Source organism: Petaurus breviceps, unplaced genomic scaffold (genome assembly GCF_028583685.1).
Source record: "Petaurus breviceps papuanus isolate PSGF00001 unplaced genomic scaffold, PetGlider_PUasm1.0 90625, whole genome shotgun sequence".
NCBI lineage: Eukaryota > Metazoa > Chordata > Mammalia > Diprotodontia > Petauridae > Petaurus > Petaurus breviceps.
This window is the reverse complement of record NW_027187289.1, coordinates 5,030,774-5,052,555: the sequence shown is the minus strand read 5'-3', so window position 1 is coordinate 5,052,555 and position 21,782 is coordinate 5,030,774. Positions and strand designations below refer to the sequence as shown.

At 35.5% G+C, this 21,782-nt stretch overlaps 1 protein-coding gene across 1 annotated transcript in view; it reads left to right on the top strand.

Annotated features, from left to right (window-relative positions):
- Window positions 1-21,782, top strand: part of NALCN (sodium leak channel, non-selective) — a 558,956-nt gene that overhangs the window by 484,182 nt on the left and 52,992 nt on the right. Inside the window, exons 19-27 of the mRNA XM_069064204.1 lie at window positions 5,218-5,319; window positions 5,754-5,823; window positions 9,233-9,324; window positions 9,423-9,545; window positions 12,072-12,128; window positions 12,366-12,486; window positions 12,588-12,719; window positions 15,753-15,920; window positions 19,060-19,164. Coding sequence (XP_068920305.1) covers window positions 5,218-5,319; window positions 5,754-5,823; window positions 9,233-9,324; window positions 9,423-9,545; window positions 12,072-12,128; window positions 12,366-12,486; window positions 12,588-12,719; window positions 15,753-15,920; window positions 19,060-19,164 — 970 coding nt within the window. The remainder of the gene's footprint in view (window positions 1-5,217; window positions 5,320-5,753; window positions 5,824-9,232; window positions 9,325-9,422; window positions 9,546-12,071; window positions 12,129-12,365; window positions 12,487-12,587; window positions 12,720-15,752; window positions 15,921-19,059; window positions 19,165-21,782) is intronic.

The following is a 21,782-nucleotide window of genomic DNA, read 5'->3' as shown; positions in this document are numbered from 1 at the left end:
ATGAAGTTCCTTCATAACCATTATTCTTGATCCAATTTCTAATTTTTTTTGATGTTGAACTATCAAATAAAATACAGAAAATTACTCCTTAAAACATATCTATCCCTTCCCCTTCCTTTCAAAAAAATCACATATAGATTTATTTATACGTGACTTTCATGAAAGAGGTCATGAAAATTCCATTGCATGAAGGTAATACAGAAATAAAAAGAATCAATCTTTCATGTTTTCCTAACCCAGTCGTTCAGTGAACTTGGCAAGGTACCAGGGATAATATTTTTTCAAGTGGGAATATGTGTTTGGTAAAAAATATCCCTACATTTGAATCATCATCAGGGGGTCCTTGTCTTGTTATGTATTTGGGGGAAGAAGGGTAGAGTGTTCACCCCTGCTGATAAAAAGAAAATGCCTCAGTGTTCCTAGTATGGTACAGTGCTACTCTAAGAAGAAAGACCAGAAGAATTGCATATACTGTATCAGGAAGAATTTTCTCCTGAGCCAAGCAAAATGCTTCATGATTTTTTTTTTTACAAGAAAAAGCAACAAAAATTCAAATACAGGATTTCACATAATCAGTAAACATTTATCAAGCACCTACTATGTGCCAGGCACTGTGCTAAGAACTGGAGATACAAAAAGAAACAAAAGATAGTCCTCGCCCTTGATGATCTCACAATCTAATGGAGAGGCAGTTGGAAGAGACCTCAGAGATCATTTAATCCAGCTCATTTCCTAATGAGAATTATCTCTCCAACATCACTAACGAGTGACCTGTCACGCCTGTTCATTATGCCTAAAACCAGCAGATTACATGATGCTGGTCAGGGAATGAAAAACCTCTGATAATCACTCAGGACTTTCTAATAATGGGTGATGTGCTATAGATATAGCTGTTATCTATATGTGGTATAGATAGAGCTACATCAATATAGAGAGAGATAGGTGCTGTAAGCTACCTACCTCCTCCCCCTACTACTTCATGTTTCTTAAATATTCCTGCCTTCCACCCTTTGACAAATTAGTGCACTTTGCCTTATCAACAAATCTCATCATGTAGATCAGGGTAGATCCCCGCCCCCCCAACCTGAAAATGATTACAGTATAGCAAATTAAAGTCAAAAATTTTTTTTACCAGAATACTGCTCAAATATTTTCCAATCTAGTCAAATGTTTTCAAAGAACTCAGCAAGACACATAATAATAATACCATGTATTTACATGTATATATATACATATATGTATTGAGATGCTTTATGGTTTACAAAGCATTTTCACATGTTTTCTCTCATTTCATCTTATAAAGTAGCATTATCTCTGATTCCTAAGTAAAAAAAAAAAAAAAGGAAGCGCAGAGAGGTTAAGATCAGAGAGTCAGAGAAAGCAGTAACAACCCTGAAACCTAGGTTTTTGACTCCATGTTCAGTGCATTTTAGAGAATTTCTAACATGGCTATTTTTACTGTAGTATATCGCAATGTCACTTTGGCCAAATGACTATGCAACACCTATGACCCTCTTCCCTTATTCCCTAGTAATCACATATTCATTTCTTCTAAGGCAAGGTTTTTAAATCATTTTGTGTAATAGACTCATCCCCTCTGATAGTCTGCTGAAGTCTATAGACTCTTCTTAAAATAATATTTTTTAAATGCTGAAGATAAAATACATAGAATTATAAAATAATTATTTTGAAGCACAGTTATCAAATTAATTTAAAAAACAACTTAACAGACTCCTTAAATCTATCCACAGATAAGGTTAAGAACGCCTGCTCTAAGATTTTCTTTTTCAGTTCATGAACAACATGCTAGCAACCTGCTGATTTGTTTTGCAATTGTGTCTCCTTGTATAGCCTAATTAGGCTTTCCCACATGCTTCTATTTTAACTATATATGTCTGTACAGAACTTGTGTCATTGGTACTATCACTTTGTTCTGGGGGGGGGGGGACTGTTTTAGATAAACATTGATAAACATGATCATTTTAAGTATTGTACTTGAAGCACGTGGTTAGAAAAAAAATGTATTTAGTCATATTCTGTCCACTGGCTCTAGCTTTCAAGATATAGCTTGCCTGTTAGGTTTCCGTGGTCTTCATTAAGAAGTATTTTCTAAGTGGCAGTTTGCTAGAAGAATATAATTGCTTTTTCTCAGCTAAGAAATGTCAATTTTGAACTTGTAAAAATTATGGCCCAGAGCAGCAGGATACATCAGAAGAGAGGAGAAACAAACATAGCTCCCCCCCACCAAAAAAAGCAAGAAGACATTCCTGCCCTGCTGCTTTGCAAAAGTGAGAGGTCCGCAGTCATTCACTACAATGCTCATATTTTCAGATTTTTTTTTGATAGATTGAACAGTTTTGCTGATTTCTCCCTTTTTTTTCCTTTAAAAATATTCGTTATGTGAAATGGCTTTCTGGGGAAAGAGGGGGAGAGGAATGCTGGAACAAATTTTGGTGATGTAAAAATAATCAAAAATTTATTTTAAAAACCTCTTTAAATAATTGATCCCCCCCAAAAAGTAGTTCAATAATATATAATAATATCCTTTTCTTTTTGCTTTGGCATCTTTCATGCTGGAATTTTTAGTCATAGATGAGGCACAAGCTGAAATAGGGCTAACCAAAATGGTCTAGCTAGGTAGGGAAAGGCTAGCCATTATTATGCCTTTAGGCAGGCTGAAGGTTTAATCTAGAGAAGAAGGCTAATGAAGGGAGGATTAGACAGTTATGCATCTATGCAGGCAAAGTCCAGATTCCAGAAGGTCAGCCAATAAGTTTCACTAATAAACAGGAAACATGAAAAGGGAATTCCATTACTGAGGTAAAGTACTCTCCTTTCTGCTTTATACTGTCTTCCGGGTATGGCTAACCCTGAGACTTCTAGCTGTGGATCACAACTGGAAGGAGACTCAGGTCAGGGAAGGAAGGAAAGAGAAAAGTAGAAGTCTTTCTAAGAAATAGAGCATATAGTGTGTGTGTTGTTGTAGTAAATTTCTAACCTAGTTGGTTAGCAGTTTTGATTCTCAGGAGATATCTCCACAGGTACTGACTGTCAGCCTTATACTTTTTTTCCTATGTCAGTTTCAATTTCTCTCTAGAAGACAGTACTGAAAGATAGACAAGAGATTTAAAAAAAATAAGGGAATTTTAACCTTTCGACTTACAACATTTAGATTACTATAACTCAAGTTATATGAATGCCAGTCAATCTGTACCATAAAATAAATCTCTCAAATTGTTGACAAGAACCATCCAAGTTTAACCCCATGTGGAACGGTGTCACTGAATGAATTCTACTAGAATGCTTCCAAGTCATCAAAAACGACACATTTCTTACCCCTTTACTCTGAAAGAACTGAAGTTATTCATTTGAAGATTCTGTGATATCCTCTTTGTCCTGACTAAAAATGTAGTCTATGGTAGCAACCCAGTTTTTCAACTGATATTGATAACTTAGCTATAATTCTGAAGCTAAATGTTGTTTTTTCTATTATTTGATAACTTAGTTTTAATTCTGATGTTGTGTTGTTCTTTTATTACCACTGGTACATTATCATTTTCTGAAATAAAATTTTGACTTTGATGGAACCCTTCTCCCAAAGCCCTACTCATTATTTGTAATAAATAAATGATAATGGCAGTTTGTACATTTATTATAATGATTCCAATATGTTATATAACATGGTATGTTGACCCAGTCATTATTTTATTCACCATCATTATTATTATCAAGAACATTCTTATTGGTACATGGTACAGTGATTCATGTTGGTGAGCTAAGCTGAGGTGGTCTCTATCTCCTAGGAATTTATATTCTTTTTTTTTTTTTTAAGCAATCAGGGTTAAGTAACTTGCTCAAGGTTACACGGCCAGTTATTTCTGGGTGTGGTGCTGAGTGTCTGAGCCCGGGATTCGATCTCCAGGTCGTCCCAACACTGGAGCCTGTGCTCTTACTCGCTGAGCCACCTGGCCGCCCCAAAGCAATTGGGGTTAAGTAACTTGCTCAAGGTTACATGGCCAGGTGTTTCTGGGTGGGTGCTAAGTGTCTGAGCCCGGGATTCGATCTCCAGGTCTTCTCAACACTGGAGCCGGTGCTCTTACTCGCTGTACTACCTGGCCGCCCCTAGGAATTTATATTCTAAGGCAGACAGCGAAAAAAAAAAAATTCAAAACATGAATCAGAGAGAAGCTGGATATATAGTACATCATAAAAAATACACACATAAATAAGGTCAGAACTTAAGACATCATAAATAGATTAATGGGTTGAGTGAAAAGTATATCTGAAGAATTGAATCTTATGGAATATAGGATTTTTTAATTAGGAGGAAATCTCCTAGTCTAACTTTGTCTTTTTACAGACAACAAAACTAAGAACCAAAAAGTTTAAGTGGCTCATCCATGATGGTTCATAGCACAGCTTGGATTCAAATTCAGTTTGGCTGACTCCTGGTCCATTGTTCTTGTTGATACACTGCCTTTTCGGGAGTAATTACTGATGCTCTTCCGTAATTAGTTTGAGGAGATAGAGGTGAAATATTAGTTTTCTCCTTGAAATAATTTGCATTAAGACTATAATTATATTAACTCAGCAAGTCTTTATTAGCTGAAATTGACATAAGTGTGGCCATGGTTTACATAATATGGTTCCATTAGACCTTGTCATACGGTCCTAGAAAGCAGTGGTTTCCATCATTTGTCTGACTGTGTACAAGTTCAATTTCATCTTTTCTAACTTTTTAATTCTAGGCTTGGGGACTTCTCTTAACCATCTTTTCATTTTTATATGATTCTGTTATTCATAAAGTTCTTGCAAGTACAGCTAGAAACCTTGAATCTTCATAATTTCAAGAACCTATTTGTATAGCTGCTTCTCAGAGACCCTTCATTACAAAGCCTCATTTTCAATATTTAAAACTGAGTATCACAATTTCCTACAATTATAGGAAATCATGCAAACTGTGCCATCTTTCTTTGGTTTTTGTGAGGAACATCTTGTTACTCCCAGCACCTGGCTGCCATCATGGTTTTGTTTTGCTGATGTTCTGGGCACTAAACCTAGCCTTTCAGTTTTACTTTCCTATCCTGTGCAGTTTCCCATATTTTTGCATTTGGATAGGTTTCCTAAAAAGTGATAAGAGTAATTACCAGCTGTGTATTATTTCTAGTGAAGCCTAAAAATTATGCATTTAACTTTGCTTCTGTCTTTCTCCCCTAGGGCTTGTACGAGACAACGCATGCTGAGCGGATCATTTGAGGGGCAGCCTGCAAAAGAAAGGTCAATACTCAGTGTGCAGCACCATATTCGTCAAGAACGCAGGTAAATGTGCTGGGCAGGGGGAGGAGGGAGGGAATTTTCAAGGGAAAAAAATTAGAAAGATATTTAACTGAAAGAGTTAAATGTGCACACAGCATAACTGCTACTCTTGGAAAGCAAAAACAGAATAAGCTGCATCTCTGGATAATAACAGTAATGAGGTTTATTGTCTCATAAAAGAGGAAGACTTTTTTTATTTCAAATGTCATCTCCTTCATTCACTACAGATCTATCGAAAGATTCAGAGGATAAATTAATTTTTAAAAGAATTAGAGACAATTGAAGAACATAAGCTTCTCATGTAAAGAGAGTGAGATTCTAAGCATATTGCATGTACATACACACATATTAGGAAAGTTGTTCTTTATAATGGCCATCATTTAAAGGTCACAATTTGATCTTGAGATTTGTCACCAAATTGATTATGATTGTTTCAGGTCACTGAGACATGGTTCTAACAGCCAGCGAATCAGCAGGGGAAAATCTCTTGAAACCTTGACTCAAGATGTAAGTCCTTACATGATGCTTTGGGTTTAGGGAACAAAATTATGACTTTCCATTTAAATGATTGTTTACACAAATTCAATGTCTAGACTTTCAGAGCGTATTTCCAGAGTGCCCTGAGATTCAGTCCCAAATGGAATTTTTTTAACTGACATCACTATGATATATAATATTATTTTTAGGAGAACCAAAAACATGTTCCTTCCATGGTATTATAGTTCAATGAAAACATACTGTAAATAATTGTTATAGAGAAATATATTTATGGTATAAATAAAGACTTAACAAAAAGGTTTTATATAATAGGGATAATAAGCAGCATTTACAATCGACATCTATTGTGTTTAAAATGTTCTTGCTCTGATAAAGAAGACAGTCTCTGCCCTCTAGAAATTTGTATTCTAAGAAAATTAAAACAACACTTTTAAAAACCTTAATCTTTTAATATTTGTTTGATATTCAACCCAGCAATTGTTTAGTTAAAACTACTGAATTATTCCATACTCATTTCTCACTCAAAGAGGGAATTATTACTTAATTACTGCTATAATTTGATAATTATGTAACTCAGAGGTGTTAAAAATATAGATCGTGGGCTGTATTACTCCCTACTGCTGTTTGCATGAGGTCAAAATATAATTGAGAAATATTTAACAAAATAGAAAGAAAATAAAACATATATAATATTGATATATAGTTTTTCTAAATCAATATGCAGCCTGCAGGGCTCCTTATGTACAGTTTAGTAGTTTCCAGTTTCCGTTTGACTTTAACACTCCTGATGTAACTATCACAGGGGCTTGAGTACTGGACTTGGGATGAGGAAGAACTGAGTTCAAATTTTACTTCAGTCACTTAATAGGGACTGTGGATAGTCATATAAGTTCTGTCTGCCTCAGTTTCCTCATCTGTAAAATGCCAAGGATAATAGGACCTACCTCTTTGGGTTATTGTGAAGATAAAATTAGTTAGAATAATTCAGGGAAATAATCCAGGAGATAGTGAGTTAGGAAACAAAAGGACTGGAGTTCTGATTGCTTCATTGTCTAAGTTTATTCTAGTTGCTAAATTGATCCAGTCAAAATCTCATGTTAGAATTCATCTTCTGTGGCCTCTGTCTTGCCTTTCTGTCCCTTCCCCCCATCCTTTCATTTCTCGCCCCCATGTACCCAGCGTTCTCTTACTATCCAGATGACTTCTGGTTTCAAAGATAGTAATAATCTGCCAAGCTAATTCTCACGAATATATTAGTGACTTAATGTTTCATCCCTCCCAGTAGTATTTTTTTAAGACCAAATGAAGAGGGTAACATTTAACCCCAAAGAATGACTCTCTATGATAGATTTCTAAGCACTGTGACTCCACAGTTAGAGAAGGTCTTTTGAGGCATGGGGAACTTTCCAGAGCTCTTCAAATCCCAACATATAGTGAGTAGATATGGCCCTTGGAGGTCCCCTCTCTCTGCCTTTCTCTCACTGACCCCTCAATTTCCTATTCAGATCATTTCAGAACCTTTCCAAATTTCAATGTGTTTCTCAGGAAACTGAGTCATAAGGAAATTAAATGATTTGACCAATGCTTTGTAATGAGTAACTAATCAAGCCAAGAATATGTTTGAGCCTTTATGCCTTCACTGAAATTCTGCAGCCTCTTTGATATCAAAATATAACACTCTTTGCAATTCAATATTAAGTGAAATGGGGTGGGGGAAAGGAATAATGTTTCTGTTTCCAAAAAAAGAAAAAAAAAACTTCACTTATGTAAAGTTTTGGCAGAAAAGTTTGTTTTTCCCCTTTAGCATGATTCTACATAGCTCCAGTGGATCTTTTTCTAACTATATAGCCATCATTGCTGGCTATTCTGATCCTACAATGAAAAACTGAAGATTTCAGTCAACGAGAATCAATGCTTACAGTATATTGTGCTAGGTGTTGGAGGACACAAAAACCAATCTGAAAAATTTTCTGACTGGCAGAGTACTGGATGCCACAACTTTCAATGTACTATTCAAAATAGTAGAAGTATGATTTCTCAGAATAAAGGAGGGACTCACACATAACCATGGTAAATTTCTCTAGTGAGGAGAAATGGGAGAATATATAATTTTTCATTTCAAGCACAGAGGCTTAAGCCATAGGTAACCTAAGAAGTTTATCCAATATTGAGAATCATAGCAGAATCTCTTTGACATTTGTTCAATTCCTGCTAATGTAGCTAGAGAATGCATGGGTATGTCAGAATAAGCATGGAATCAATAGAATGATGCTAGTGATCACAACTCTGGACCCTTAATGTCTACATGAACATTCTGGGACACGTGGGAGTTGTGGGTTGTGTGGGCAGAGCTGACCTTTACATTCTGCCAACCCTGAAAATATGATCATCCTATAATCATGATGAAGCCTTCAGGCATCCTTACCAGCTAATTCACAGTCATGTCATAAAGTTCAACTATAAGTTCAGAATTTATAACCCATTCATAGTGACAGATCTGCCCAAATAACCACTGATGTTTCACCACAGAATTATGGTTATTGTTCCCCAAGTGATTTTTTGTTTCATAATTCTTTGGATGAGTATTAGGACAGAATATTATCATGAGAAATTTGCCTAAGGATCAACAGGGACAATATTGATTCAGAGGACTTCATTTCAAGGTGACTCACCAAAAATTCATTGTTTAAACAGGCCAAAATAGAAGATGCCTTTAAACATATACTGTGTTTGGTGTTCAAGTGCCTCTACAGGAACACTGTCAACTGCAGAATTTAAAGTTCCCTTGTCTTGCTAGATTTCAATATGCTTTTGGGGTAGGACAGACATATCAAAAAATAAAAACAATAATATAATCCACCATATGACATAGGAAGAATTTCCTGGGATTCATGAGATGTTTGCATTTTGGCCAACTTCTAATTTAAATCTCCATTCTGGGTCCCTGCCCCAATTTAGAGATGATAAGTTAGTGAAAGTTTTAAATTTGAGTTAATTTTTCTTTTCCAAATAATCTACCTGACATAAGTATGGATAATGATAAACATAGGATCATAGATTGATAGACCCTAAACTGGGAAGGATCTTAGATGCCATCTTGTCTAACTCCCTCATTTGATAGATGAGACCCAAAGAGAAGAAATCGCTTTGCCAAGATAACACATGTTAGAACCAGGACTAAAGCCCAGATCTCCTGATTCCTAGTCAAATGCTTTTCTTCTTTTATTATTCTGCCTCTCTAAAGACTTTATATGGACTTCAAGTTATATTTAAGGAGAGAAATTCCATTGACAGATGATCCTGTGTTATCTTTATAGAATAAGAACATAACTTTTTCATGAAAAAAATTTAAATACTTTATTATGATCATGTAAATTAAATTTGTTCATTTTTATATAATATTCTTATATATTTATAGCATTCCAACACAGTGAGGTATAGAAATGCACAGAGAGAAGACAGTGAAATCAAAATGATCCAGGAAAAAAAGGAACAAGCTGAAATGAAAAGGTATTGTGTGGTATAATGGCCCATGGGTCACATTTTAGAAGGAGGCTTCTTTTGAAAAAAAATAATAATTACTTTCCCATGAATCATTTTTTCCCAAGGAAAGTACAAGAAGAAGAATTAAGGGAAAACCATCCATATTTTGACAAGCCCCTTTTCATTGTTGGCCGTGAGCACAGGTTCCGAAATTTTTGCAGAGTGGTGGTTCGAGCACGCTTTAATGCGTAAGTATGTTCTGTTTTGATTAGTTCTTTTTCCTAAACTCACAAAGTAGGGGTTGTTTCATGAGAAAGTTAAAGAAATGTACAATTCTAAAGGGTAACAAAAACATTCTTGGACTAATTAATCAAACTGCTCACTTTTGTAGAGCAAACAAGGTAGGGTAGATGGAAGTTTTATATTATTTAAAATGTATGTAGCACTTAATCATTGTGCAAAACACTTTGCAATCATTTTGCTCGTTATTTCAAACAACCATTCAATGTGTTGCAGATCAATATTATTAGCACATGATTTATGAGCAGGAAACTGAGTCATAAGGAAATTAAATGATTTGGCCAATGCCTTATAATGAGTAACCAGTCAGGCCAAGAATAGGATTGAGCCTTTACACCTTCACTGAAATTCTGCAGACTCTTTGATACCAAAATATACCACTCTGTATAATTCAATATTAAGTGAAACAGTGTGGGGGAGGCAGAAAGGAATTATGCTTCTGTTGGCAATAGCTACCGTATGTACATATTTCTGTCCTTCTGTTTCTCTCTCTCACCTGAAAGAAGATGAGATTTACATCAAAAGCTGTAAGGGAGCCAGAGGTCCAAAAGAAAGAACCATGTTCTTGGCACTCTAGACCAGGATTATCGGGAACATAAAATGTGAAAGAGGATTTTTTTTCCTCAAATGTTATTTTAAGTAAAGCCTCGGCTAAAACTAGAAATACAAGAGGAAATAAAGCTTTAGTGTGAAATGTTTCCAGGGCTAGGCTTGTATTCAAATGTACCTTCTCTGATGCCAAAATCAATGAAAACAGAACCTGTTTATTGGTGGTGATTATGTGTCATTATGAAGTATTCCACCATTAGTGGAATAACCACTTGATTTGGTCTCAGATGAACAGTCTCCCTTCCACCTCTTCCTAGCAGTATGACCTTGATTAAGTCACTTTACTGCCTCAGTTTTCTCATATGTAAATGGAGGTCATTGAACTAGAGAAAATTTAAAGTTCCTTCTTGCCCTGACATTTGTGAACCAAAGAATTTTAGAGATAATAAAAATCTTAGAAATTGTGTACTACAATCTTCTTATAAAATAATTCTAGGGCTCAAGAGGTATTAGGTTATATCTGGCCCAACCCCTTCTGATGAAAAAAATGGAGGCTCACAAAGTAGAATGCCTTATACAAGGTCATGTAGCTAACTAATGAGAAAGCCAGGACTAGAACCAAAATTTCATCACTCCCAAATCCAGTGCCCTTTAATCTTACCCCAGTTCTATTCACTTTAAATTCAAGGTCATTTGTTCTTTGAAAACTTCACTAGGATCTCACAAAGTTAAAAGAGCAGCCACTTACAGGTTAATTTGATCAATGATGAAAAGTTTCAAAGTGGTTATTTTATCTAGATTATATGACACAGCTAGGTGGAGTAGTAAATAGGGTGTTGGACTTGAAATTAGGAAGTTCTGAGTTTAAATCCAGCATTAGAAACTCTCTGTGTGACCCTAAGCAAGTAGCTTAACATCTGCCTGCTTCAGTTTCTTCAGCTACAAAATGGAGGTAGGAAGAGCATCCACCTCAAAAGTAATGAGATATTTGTAAAGTGCTTAGCACATTGCCTGACCCATAGCAGGCATTATATAAATACTAGTTGTTATTATTATTATTATTGAATGTCTACCTGTTAGTCAAATTATTATTTCTCCACTCAGGTCTTTATAGTCAACTAAAATTTTTATATTTCATAAAATCTACTAATAACCAATCAGCATCTAATCACACATAAAAACAGACTTCTGCTCATTCATTCATTCATTCATTCATTCAACAAATATGTATTAAATGCCTACTTTATCAGAGTTCTTTCAGTATTCTAAGAATTTGAGGGTAGCCCTGGAGAGGGATATAAATTGAGATAAGACATGATCCTGGCCTTTGTGAACTTTAGAATCTAATTTCATTTTCCAACCCATATGACATCTGTGAAGGTATACTACAGAACAGTGGTCCAATGTAGCAGGAAGTACTTCGTATCAAACTCATAAATTATTTTAACTTTAAAGAAATCTCATGATGGTTCATGAGGCAAAGAATATTTTAGAGTGCTTAATCCCAATTGCCCTCCAAAAAAGAAAAAAAAGAAGAAGAAAAAGGAATATTTTAGAGCATTGTTTTCAAGTGACATTTGACATCAGAATCACTTGTTTTTAAGCTCCGGCTAAAGGTTTTTGAATGTGAGTATAAATTCTAAACCAAGTTACTGACTGTATTGTAAGTGGTAAAGTTTACTCTGTACTTGAGTAAAAAAAAAAAAAAACCTATAGTCTTTTTCTTTACCCTGTGCTATTTAAACTACTTTTACTTAGTGTCTAAGCCACTCAGACATGGGAGATTTATATCAGCATTTATACACTCAAATCGCTAAAGGCTCTATGGATTTGGGCTATTTGAGGCTTGTGTACAAACACTGCACTACAGAGTCATACTCTGTTTGATGTATTGTTTAATTTGATATCCCTGTTATCTCTTTCAGTTCTAAAACAGACCCTGTGACAGGAGCTGTGAAAAATACAAAGTACCATCAACTATAGTAAGCATCACAAACAGCTTTCCATGCACATTTGAAGTTTCCATGTACTATTTTATGCTGCATCAAATTTCTCTGTTGTCCTTTATTTCCTTATTATGCTGTTCTGTGAAGTAGCTGATGAAATCTTTCCCAATTCTTTTAGTTGAACTAAGAGATTCCCATAAATAATATGCCTTGACTCTTAAAGCCCTTTTCTGAAGCTTTTCATGATTTTTGACTATGTTTGTTGTTTGCCAGTGACTTGCTTGGATTGGTCACCTATCTGGACTGGGTGATGATCATTGTGACAATCTGCTCTTGCATTTCAATGATGTTTGAATCCCCCTTTCGGAGAGTCATGCATGCACCCACATTGCAGGTACTACTACAAATCATAACTCACGAAGACAGAGAATGACTAATACCTAGTTGGGACCATTGAGCTTTCCCAAATTGACTGCCCACCTGTTGCTTTTTCAGATCGCTGAATATGTGTTTGTGATATTCATGAGCATTGAACTCAACCTGAAGATTATGGCAGATGGTTTGTTTTTCACTCCAACAGCGGTCATAAGGGACTTTGGTGGAGTAATGGACATATTTATCTATCTTGTAAGTTTTAATATCTTATCAATATAGGTCTTGACAACTTTGAAACTTCCTGCATTCCTAGAGGTAATAGCTCACATTCACATAGATAGCACTTCAAGATTTGTTAGGACTTTATTCACAATCTCCCTGTGAAGTAGGTAACACGAGAATTATTATCTATCCTTTTTAAAGAAAATGACAAATGAGAAGTTAAGTACTCCTCCCAAATCTATTCATGATCATGGTGTCAGTGATTTAGAGCTGCAAACAACCTTAGAGGTCATCAAATCCCACCCTTTTATTTTACAGATGAGAAAATTGAGGCCCAGAGAAATCAAGTGACTGCCCCAAGGTCACACTAGTAATAAATAGCAGGACTGGATTATTCCTAGGATGAAAACAAATCTTTTGACTTTAAGATCGGTGTTCAGTGGCTCAATCAATAAATCATGGAACAGTCAATCTGAAATTTGAGCCCCTAAATTCAATTGATGAAATTTTCTTTGAATATTCATCTACCACATATGATTTATTCATATAAACTTAAGTACTCAGTATGAATTATTATAAATATAATCAATCATTAAAGTGATTAAAGATCAAATCTGATTTGATAAATATGGTTATTCATCAGATCTGAGTGATGGTACTCAGTAATAATACATCACTTTCAGGAAACATTCCTTATTTTTTCTCTCTTCATATTTCTTCTTTTCTTTATTGTCTTCTGTTGTCAACTCTTTCTTTGTTCCCTGCTGAACTTGCAAATCATTCTTATCTGTGTGCTTTCTCTCAGTCTTTCTCAATACTTCCATCCTGACTCCATCAGCCTTCCTATCCAGCCTGGACCCCAGTTATTTGTGGGTTTTTAATTTTTTTTTAATATTCATTCTCTTTGTTCCAAATTCTCTCCTTTCCTCCATCCCCTCCACCACCCATTGAGAAGGCAAGCGATAAGTTACCCAGCATGCATATGAGGTCATGCAAAACTTATTTCCATATTAGCCATGTTGCTCCAAAAAGGCCAAAAAGAGAATAAAGAGGTGAAAAATATAAAATATTTTTCAGTCTGCACTCAGAGTTTCTATCTGGAGGTAGATAAGCATTTTTTCATCATGAATCCTTCAGAATTATCATGGATCATTATATTGGTCAGAGTAGTTAAGGCTTTCACAGTTGATCATCATTACAAAATTGCTGTTGCTGTCTACCATATTCTCCTGACCCCAGTATTTTTAACAATATCCTTTTCTACCATCTACCAAATAAGTTTGTTTGCTATTCTCCAACCCAGGATAAACCCCAGCATTTGCTTGTTAATGGACGGTGTTACAAAAACATAACAAATTTGTCCACTATATATTCAGGCTATCTAACTGCAACTGGACCCTTACAAATGTCTGGCAATCTTCTTCAACTTTTGAATCCTTATTCTACTCTCAAAATGTTCAACCACACTCCCTTTAAATTTCCAAATTTTGTATCTCTCTTCCAATCCCCAAATTCAACTTTACTTCCCTCACTCTCTGCAAATATTCTTCCTGTTTATTTTAATTTTAGTTTATGGATGTTTGTTGACCACCTGCCCTTTTTCCAAAGGATAGTTGCTATTTCCAATAAGATGAAGAAAGTAATAAAATCAGGCCAGTGGATTCTACTAAAAGTAATATTTTCTAACTTTATGTGTCAAATGTCAGAGCTACATTACTTTTTTTTTATTCAGTCCTAGTGTTTTCAAATTCTCCCTCTTGATTGACTCTTTTTCCTCTGCCTAAATTTATGTCAAGTCTCCTTTAACCTAAAGGAAACCTTCACCTAACCTTACTACCCTATCAATTTATTTTTCTCTATTTCCTTGCCTTTGCCACCAAATCTCTTGAACAGGCAGTCTACATTTATTCCCTCCACTTCCTCTCCACTACTCAGTTGAGGCAGGTTAGTGCCACAATGGATAGAAACAGTTCTGAACCTAGAACTGGGAAGATTTTATTTTAAATTGGACCTCAGAAAAAATAGATCTAATTAAAAGAGATAAGAAAGAAAACTCTCTTGCTAAAAGATGCCATAGGCAATGAAGTAATAGAAATACTAAACATACACCAAATGGGGTAATGTCCAGATTTTTAAAGAAGTTAAATGAGTTATAGGAGGAAATAGATAGTAAACCTATAATGGTTAGTAGGGGACCCCAACTGTCCCTTCTCAGAACTAGATAAATCTAACCTAAATCTGACCTCAAATATTTACTAGCTGTGTGACTAAGGGCAAGTCAGTTAACTTTTATCTGCCTCAGTTTCCTCATTTGAAAAATGGAGATAATAATAGACCTACCTCCCTTCCAAAATTGTTATGAGGATGAAATGAGATAATATTGATCTCATAATATCATAATATATTACAATATAACAATACCATAATGTATCACATATCAAATATGATAATATATACCACAATATAATAATATATAAAATAAGATAATATATAAATAAGAGGCTTTACAAATCTAAAATGCTATATAAATGCAACTTATTATTATTGTTGTTATCATCAGTTTTCAGGCCTTCATGATGTGGCATGACATCTGTCACTTTTGAAGGTTACCAGTGACCTTCTGATGGGCAAAGGAAATGACATTTTCTCAGTCCTCACCCACCTTTTCTAATGTGTAGCATTTGGCGAAGTTGAGCTCAGTCTCTATCATGAAGCTCTTTCTTCCTTTGCCTACCCCAATCCTTCACTGATTTAGAGCAAGTAGTAACACTGACCTGACTTTTCCCTTTGGGCGTCTTTAGAGGCCACCTCTACATAATGGTTTCATTGTATAATTTAAGGTAATAAATTTGACACATTAATGAATTTCCTCAAATAAATAACAGACTCTATATAAAATAAGGAGCTTTCTTCAATTTTCAAAAAAATCTCTAAATACTGTAGGAATAAAATATATGTCATTATATTAGGAATATTTGAATTTTGTTGAATATTACAATGAGAAAATGACAACTTTTCCATATTTCAAATAATATTCCAGGGCTGTTGTTGTTTTTCCCCCAGGTAAGTTTGATATTCCTTTGTTGGATGCCTCAGAATGTACCTGCTAAATCCGGAGCTCAATTGTTGATGGTACTTCGGTGTTTGAGACCCCTTCGAATCTTCAAACTGGTACCCCAAATGAGGAAAGTCGTACGAGAGCTTTTCAGTGGCTTCAAGGAAATCTTTCTGGTATGTTCCAATGATTTTCATCTCCAATTTATATACTCTAGTAGAATGTAAATTCCATGAGGCCAAAGATTGTTTCACTCTTTGTATCCTGTCTAATTGAACTGAGGTGAAAATGGGTTAATGTTCTGATACAGAGTAAGAAAAGATAATACAATAGAAGAGTTTTGCTTTCTCCATGTATGCAAGGTTTACTTTTTTGGTTAATGTTAGAGGTTAAAGGGACAGCTAGGCAGCTCAGTGAATAGAGCACTGTCTCTGGAGTTAGGAGGACCAGAGTTCAAATCCAGCCTCAGACACTTAACACTTACTAGCCGTGTCACCTTGGGCAAGTTGCTTAACCCCAATTGCCCTGCATCCCCCCCCTCCAAAAAAAAAGCAAAAAAAAAAAAGTTAGAAGTTAAAAAGTCCGTATGGATTTTTTTTTTGTGTGAGAGTAACAACAATGATATACATTTAAATGAATAAAAATGCTTTTGATTTCCAGTACATTTAATTTATCCAATGGCAGTCTACCAGCAAGCAAAATTCACAATGAAGGATGGTGAATTGACATGAACCTTCAGAAAGAAACAAAAAGAAAGCCAACATCTGTTGACTTTCAGCAATTATTTTCGACCAAAATTTTCTCTTGGTGCTTCAGGTTTGCCATCTATAAATTTAGGATAAAAAATTTTAGCACTATCTAACTCATAAATATAGCTAGAGATTAGTTGTTTAAGCCTGTGTATAAACTTGATAAACAAAAATTCAAATATACATAAAAATTAAATTAGAGGGAAATCATTCACCCTTCACAGGGGTCATTGTCTTACAAAGGGAATTGCCATTATATTCCTTGAAGTTGTGAGTTTCTCTTCTATATTTATAAAACAATTCTATTTACACAACTGTTTTTAGGAACAACTTTTCAGCAACATACCTACCATACAAAGCAAGATGCAAAGTTAGTTGCATTTACTTTGCAGGATTCCTAAAGGCAGGATGATATCAACAATATACAGTTGTTAACCTTTAAAAGATATCTCTGACTTTCCATATTTTCTTTAAACTAGACCTACATGGATGTACTTTTATGGCATTTCACAGCCAGCAGTAAAGGGAAAAGGAGTTTTATATAATGCTGCTAATTAAGACACAAATATTCAGCCTCCTTTAGGCCAAGACTCCTATTTGCTTAGTAATTTAGAACAAACATTTGAATAATCTTTTATATTGTAGCCATCCAGTAGGAATTTTTTCTTTTAAGCCCTCTACTTCTGTTAATGATTATATTTGCTGTGTAATTTTCAGCATAATGAAAGAATATATTTTAATATCTCTACTAGTATAATTTAATAGCTACTCCGGTGCTCTTTTTTTTTTTTATTAAATTAAGCAACCAGCAGAGGGAGCAAAAGGAACCTAACAAATGACAGTCTGAGCTTTGCCATTATTATCTAAAATCTCAGCACACAGGCCCAGACCGCCCACAAGGCAGTAAACTTCACACTACCACTCATTTGTTCCCTTTTGATGGAGACTGAAATTCATTTTGAGCAAATGTGGGGAAAAACCAATTGCTATAAGAAAGAATTGATTTAATTCCCTGAACAAAGGCTGGCAGAATTTCTGCTGCTAATATACAAAGAAAAAGAATACATAAATTATTTTAAAATACCTGAGCCCTTTGCTTAAGTGGAAGCTATGAAAGAAAACTAAGTCCTTGCATTTTAATAATATTCATATAAATGAAAGGCACCATGACAAAGTGGAAAATATTTTGGGGTTGTCAATAGAGGCAGTCAGGTGACTCAGTGGATAGAGTGCTGGGCCTGGAGTTAGGAAGACTTGAGTTCAAATGTGATCTCAAACACTTAGTAGCTGTGTGACCCTGGGCAAGTCCTTCACATCTGCTGCCTCACTTTCCTCAACTGTAAAATGGGAATCAGAATAGCACCTTCTTCCTAGGACTGCTATGATGATCAAATGAGATAACGGTTATAAAATGCTTATTCCAGTACCTGGCACATAATAAGTGCTTGATAAATCCCTATTCCACTATCGTCCCTTCCCTTTTAATTAAAAGACCTAGCTTTGCTTACTTAGTACCCATGTAACCTTGGACAAAGCCTTTATTTACATCACTGGACTTCAGTTTCTTTTCTTTAAGATGAGATCTTTAAGATAGATTCAGATGATTTTGTGTTAATTCTAAATCTTTGATTCTTTAACTGCAACTATTGCCATTCCAAAGAAGTAAATCAAGAAACCTGACTGGGGAGGCATAACCTTTGATATCAGAGGCCAAATCCTAACTTTTGGTTCTCTAATACCAAACATTTTTTTTTATGAGAGTAACAAAAATAATACACATTTAAATGAATAAAAATGCTTTTGATTTCCAGTATATTTAATTTATCCAATGCCAGTCTACCAGCAAGAAAAATCCACAACTATGAAGGACAGTGGATTGACATGGACCTTCATGAAAGAAGCAAGAAGAAAGCCAACTTCAGCTGACTTTCAGCACTTACTTTTGACCATAATTTTCTCTTGGTGCTTCAGGTTTTTCTGAAGCAAATTAAGGATAAAAAGATTTATAATAATAAATATCATCTCCTATGTTATATTTAGTATTTAAAGCCTTTTTTGATCTATCTCTACCCTACCTTTCCAGCCTTTTTTGCACATTACTTCCTTTCAAACTGTATGGTCTAACCAAACTGGATTATTTACTCATCCTTACTAAGGGTATCACATCTCCTGTCTCTACATCTTTCCACTGTCCTTCATGCCTGGAATTTACTCACTCCTCACTTCTTCACCTTAGAATCTCTCAGCTACTCCAAGATCAGCTCAACATCCACTTCTTCTAATACTCCCAGCTGCTAGTGCCCATCTATATCACAAATTGTTTTGTATTTACTCTGCATACAATCTGTGTTTATTTAAATAGGAACAAGCTATTTCCCCAGTAGACTATAAGACTGCTGAGAGAAGGGGCTTTCATTTTTGTCTTTGTGTCTCTGGTGCTGGGCATGGTTCCTGATATATCCTGGGTACTCATTATACTTTATTGACGAATGTATGAAGTATTAGGCATATTGTTTTAATGTTTAAATTGTGAGAAAAGAATGTTCATATTTCTTCAACCTTTCAGGTCTCCATTCTTTTGCTGACATTAATGCTTGTTTTTGCAAGCTTTGGAGTTCAGCTTTTTGCTGGGAAGCTGGCAAAGTGCAATGATCCCCACATCATGAGAAGGGTAAGAAATTCTGTTCCCCTTTATAGTACAAAACCAAAATCATGTTACCTTCTCTCAATAAACAAGTAGTTCCACTGAGGCCTTTTATTTTAAAACTTTCAATTTTTATCTTAAAAACATTTAATTGTTTCCTAGTAATTCTGAAACAATCAGTAGCACTGATTTCAAGCTCCCATAAGGCAAGGATTGTCCTTTCTTTTTATTCCCTGTACTTGGCACAGGACCTGGCACATAGTAGCTACTTAATAAATTTTTATTGACTGGCTAAACTAGATATTTAAAAAATAATGTCTATAGGACATAATGCACAAGAGCAATTGAAAAGAATGGAAAATTTCCTATGTTAATCTGTAAGCTCAAAAAAGGAAATAAAGAATTTTGACAGATGCCAACTGAAGTAAAAATACAACAGAATGAAAGCACCATTTCTTGAATGAAGCCTGGAGGAGTTTGAGGTGATTCAGGATAGTATTAATAGTCTAAAGAAACTTTCAATTCTAAGTTTAGTCAAATTTAATTCAAGTATTCAACTATTCTGGTAAGTAATAGTTTTATACATAGGACAGACAAACACCCATATCAAGATGAAGTAACATACCTTTTCCCAGAAGAGATGAGACAGGAAAGGGAGATTGAATGGGAATGCTGTGAAAATGACATTCTTAAGCAAAAAAGGTATGAATAAAAGGCTCAAGCAGAGGAGAGATGACCCATGTCTCTTCTCTATCTAGGCTGAGACATGGAAGAATTTTGCCCTGTTTGGGTGTATCAGCAATGCCATATTCACAATGCCTATGGAGATTACAGATATGCTGATATAATTATCCATCACAAAATACATCATGCTTGCCATATGGGAGAATAAACTAGAAAATTTATTAAGATACCAAAAGACTTAGTCCCAAAACCAGAAAGTGAAAGCCATCAGAGTAGTTATGACATTGGCACAGGTAGATAAAGTAGAAAGCACCCACATTTTCAAGCCTTTAAAACAGAACAGGCTACCTCAGGCAAAGGTCCTCCTCTCCCCACTCACAGCAACCACCCAGCGTCCGGGAAGCGCGCTCCCAGCAGCTCCGGCCCCTGGCAGTCCTCAGCAGGAGTCCTTAGCAGAAATTCTGGCTAACTCAAAAAGGGCTTCGCGCTGCCACTGCCTCTGCTGCCATTGCCACCACCACCAGCCACTGCAGGAACTCTAGTTTGGCTTCCGCTTCCTCTTGCTCCACCCCTTCCTGCTACGTCAGCAAGTCCAATGGGGCATGGAAGATCTTTAAATCCCATAACCCTTACATTGGGTAAGTCTCTTCTCATTTCAGTCTGTCCTCTAGTCAGCTGTCAAAATGGTCTTCCTAAAGTGGAGTTTTAATCATGTTACCCCTCTATTCAGTTAAAAAAAACAACAACCAGTAGCTCCCTAATACCTCCATATCAAAAATAAAATACTCTCTTTGGCATTCAAAGCCATACCTAACCTGGCCACCTCCTACCTTTTAAGGTCTTTTTATACCTTCTCCCTCCAAGTTCCTTATCTCTCCCTCCACTCCCCAGCCCCATACTCTGTGATCCATTGACAGTGGCAAGATCTCCTTGCCACTAGTCACCTCCCAACTCCAGGAAGCTGTCATCTCTATTTGTGAGATATCACACCATCTCCCAACTATAGGCATTTCTTTTTTCTCTCTTTTTTTATTTCTTAGTTTACATCATTCATTTCCACAAGATATTGAGTTACAAATTTTCTCCCCATTTTTCCCCTACTCACTAACCCAAAACAGAGATGCCACTGAATATCCCATCCTGCAATCTGCTCTTTCCCATATCTTCCCCCATCCCTCCTCCAAATTTCTAGTAGGCCACAGTGGATCTCTATGCCCCAGTGTGTTTATATCTTATTTCCCAGTTATGTGTAAAATTTTATATATATATATTTTAAACATTTTATTTTAAATTTTTAAATTCCAGATTCTTTCCCTTCCTCCCTTGTCACCCACCCTTACTGGGAAGATAAGCAATTCAATATAGGTTTGTACAACCTATGTGTAGCTATGTAAAACATTTCCATAGTGGATATATTGTGAAAGACTGACTATATTTCCCTCCATCCAATCCCACCCCCCACTTATTCTATTCTTTACTTTGATCCTACCCTTTTTCAAAAGTGAGTATTTCCAACTTCCCTCCCCCCCAGCCTGCCCTCCCTTCCATTATCCTCCCTCTCATCCCTGTTCCCCCTACTCTCCTGTAGGGTGAGATACCCTATTTAGTATGTATGTAATTCCCTCCCTAAGCCAAATTCTATGAAAAATTCTTTTGCCTTCCTGTTCTTCCCCTCCATTGTAACAGGTTTCCCTTATCTCTTCTATATGAGATAATTTACCCCATTCTGTCTGTCCCCATCTCCTCTCATTATATTCTTCTCTCACCTCTTAATTTCACCTTTTAAGTATCATCCTTTCCTATTCAACTGGCCCTCTGCCCTCTGTCTATGTATACCTGTACACATATATACACACACTCACATATGTATTCATATACCCATATACCCTCTTATATAGACATATATATGTATTCATATATATATATATATATATATATATATATATATATATATATATATA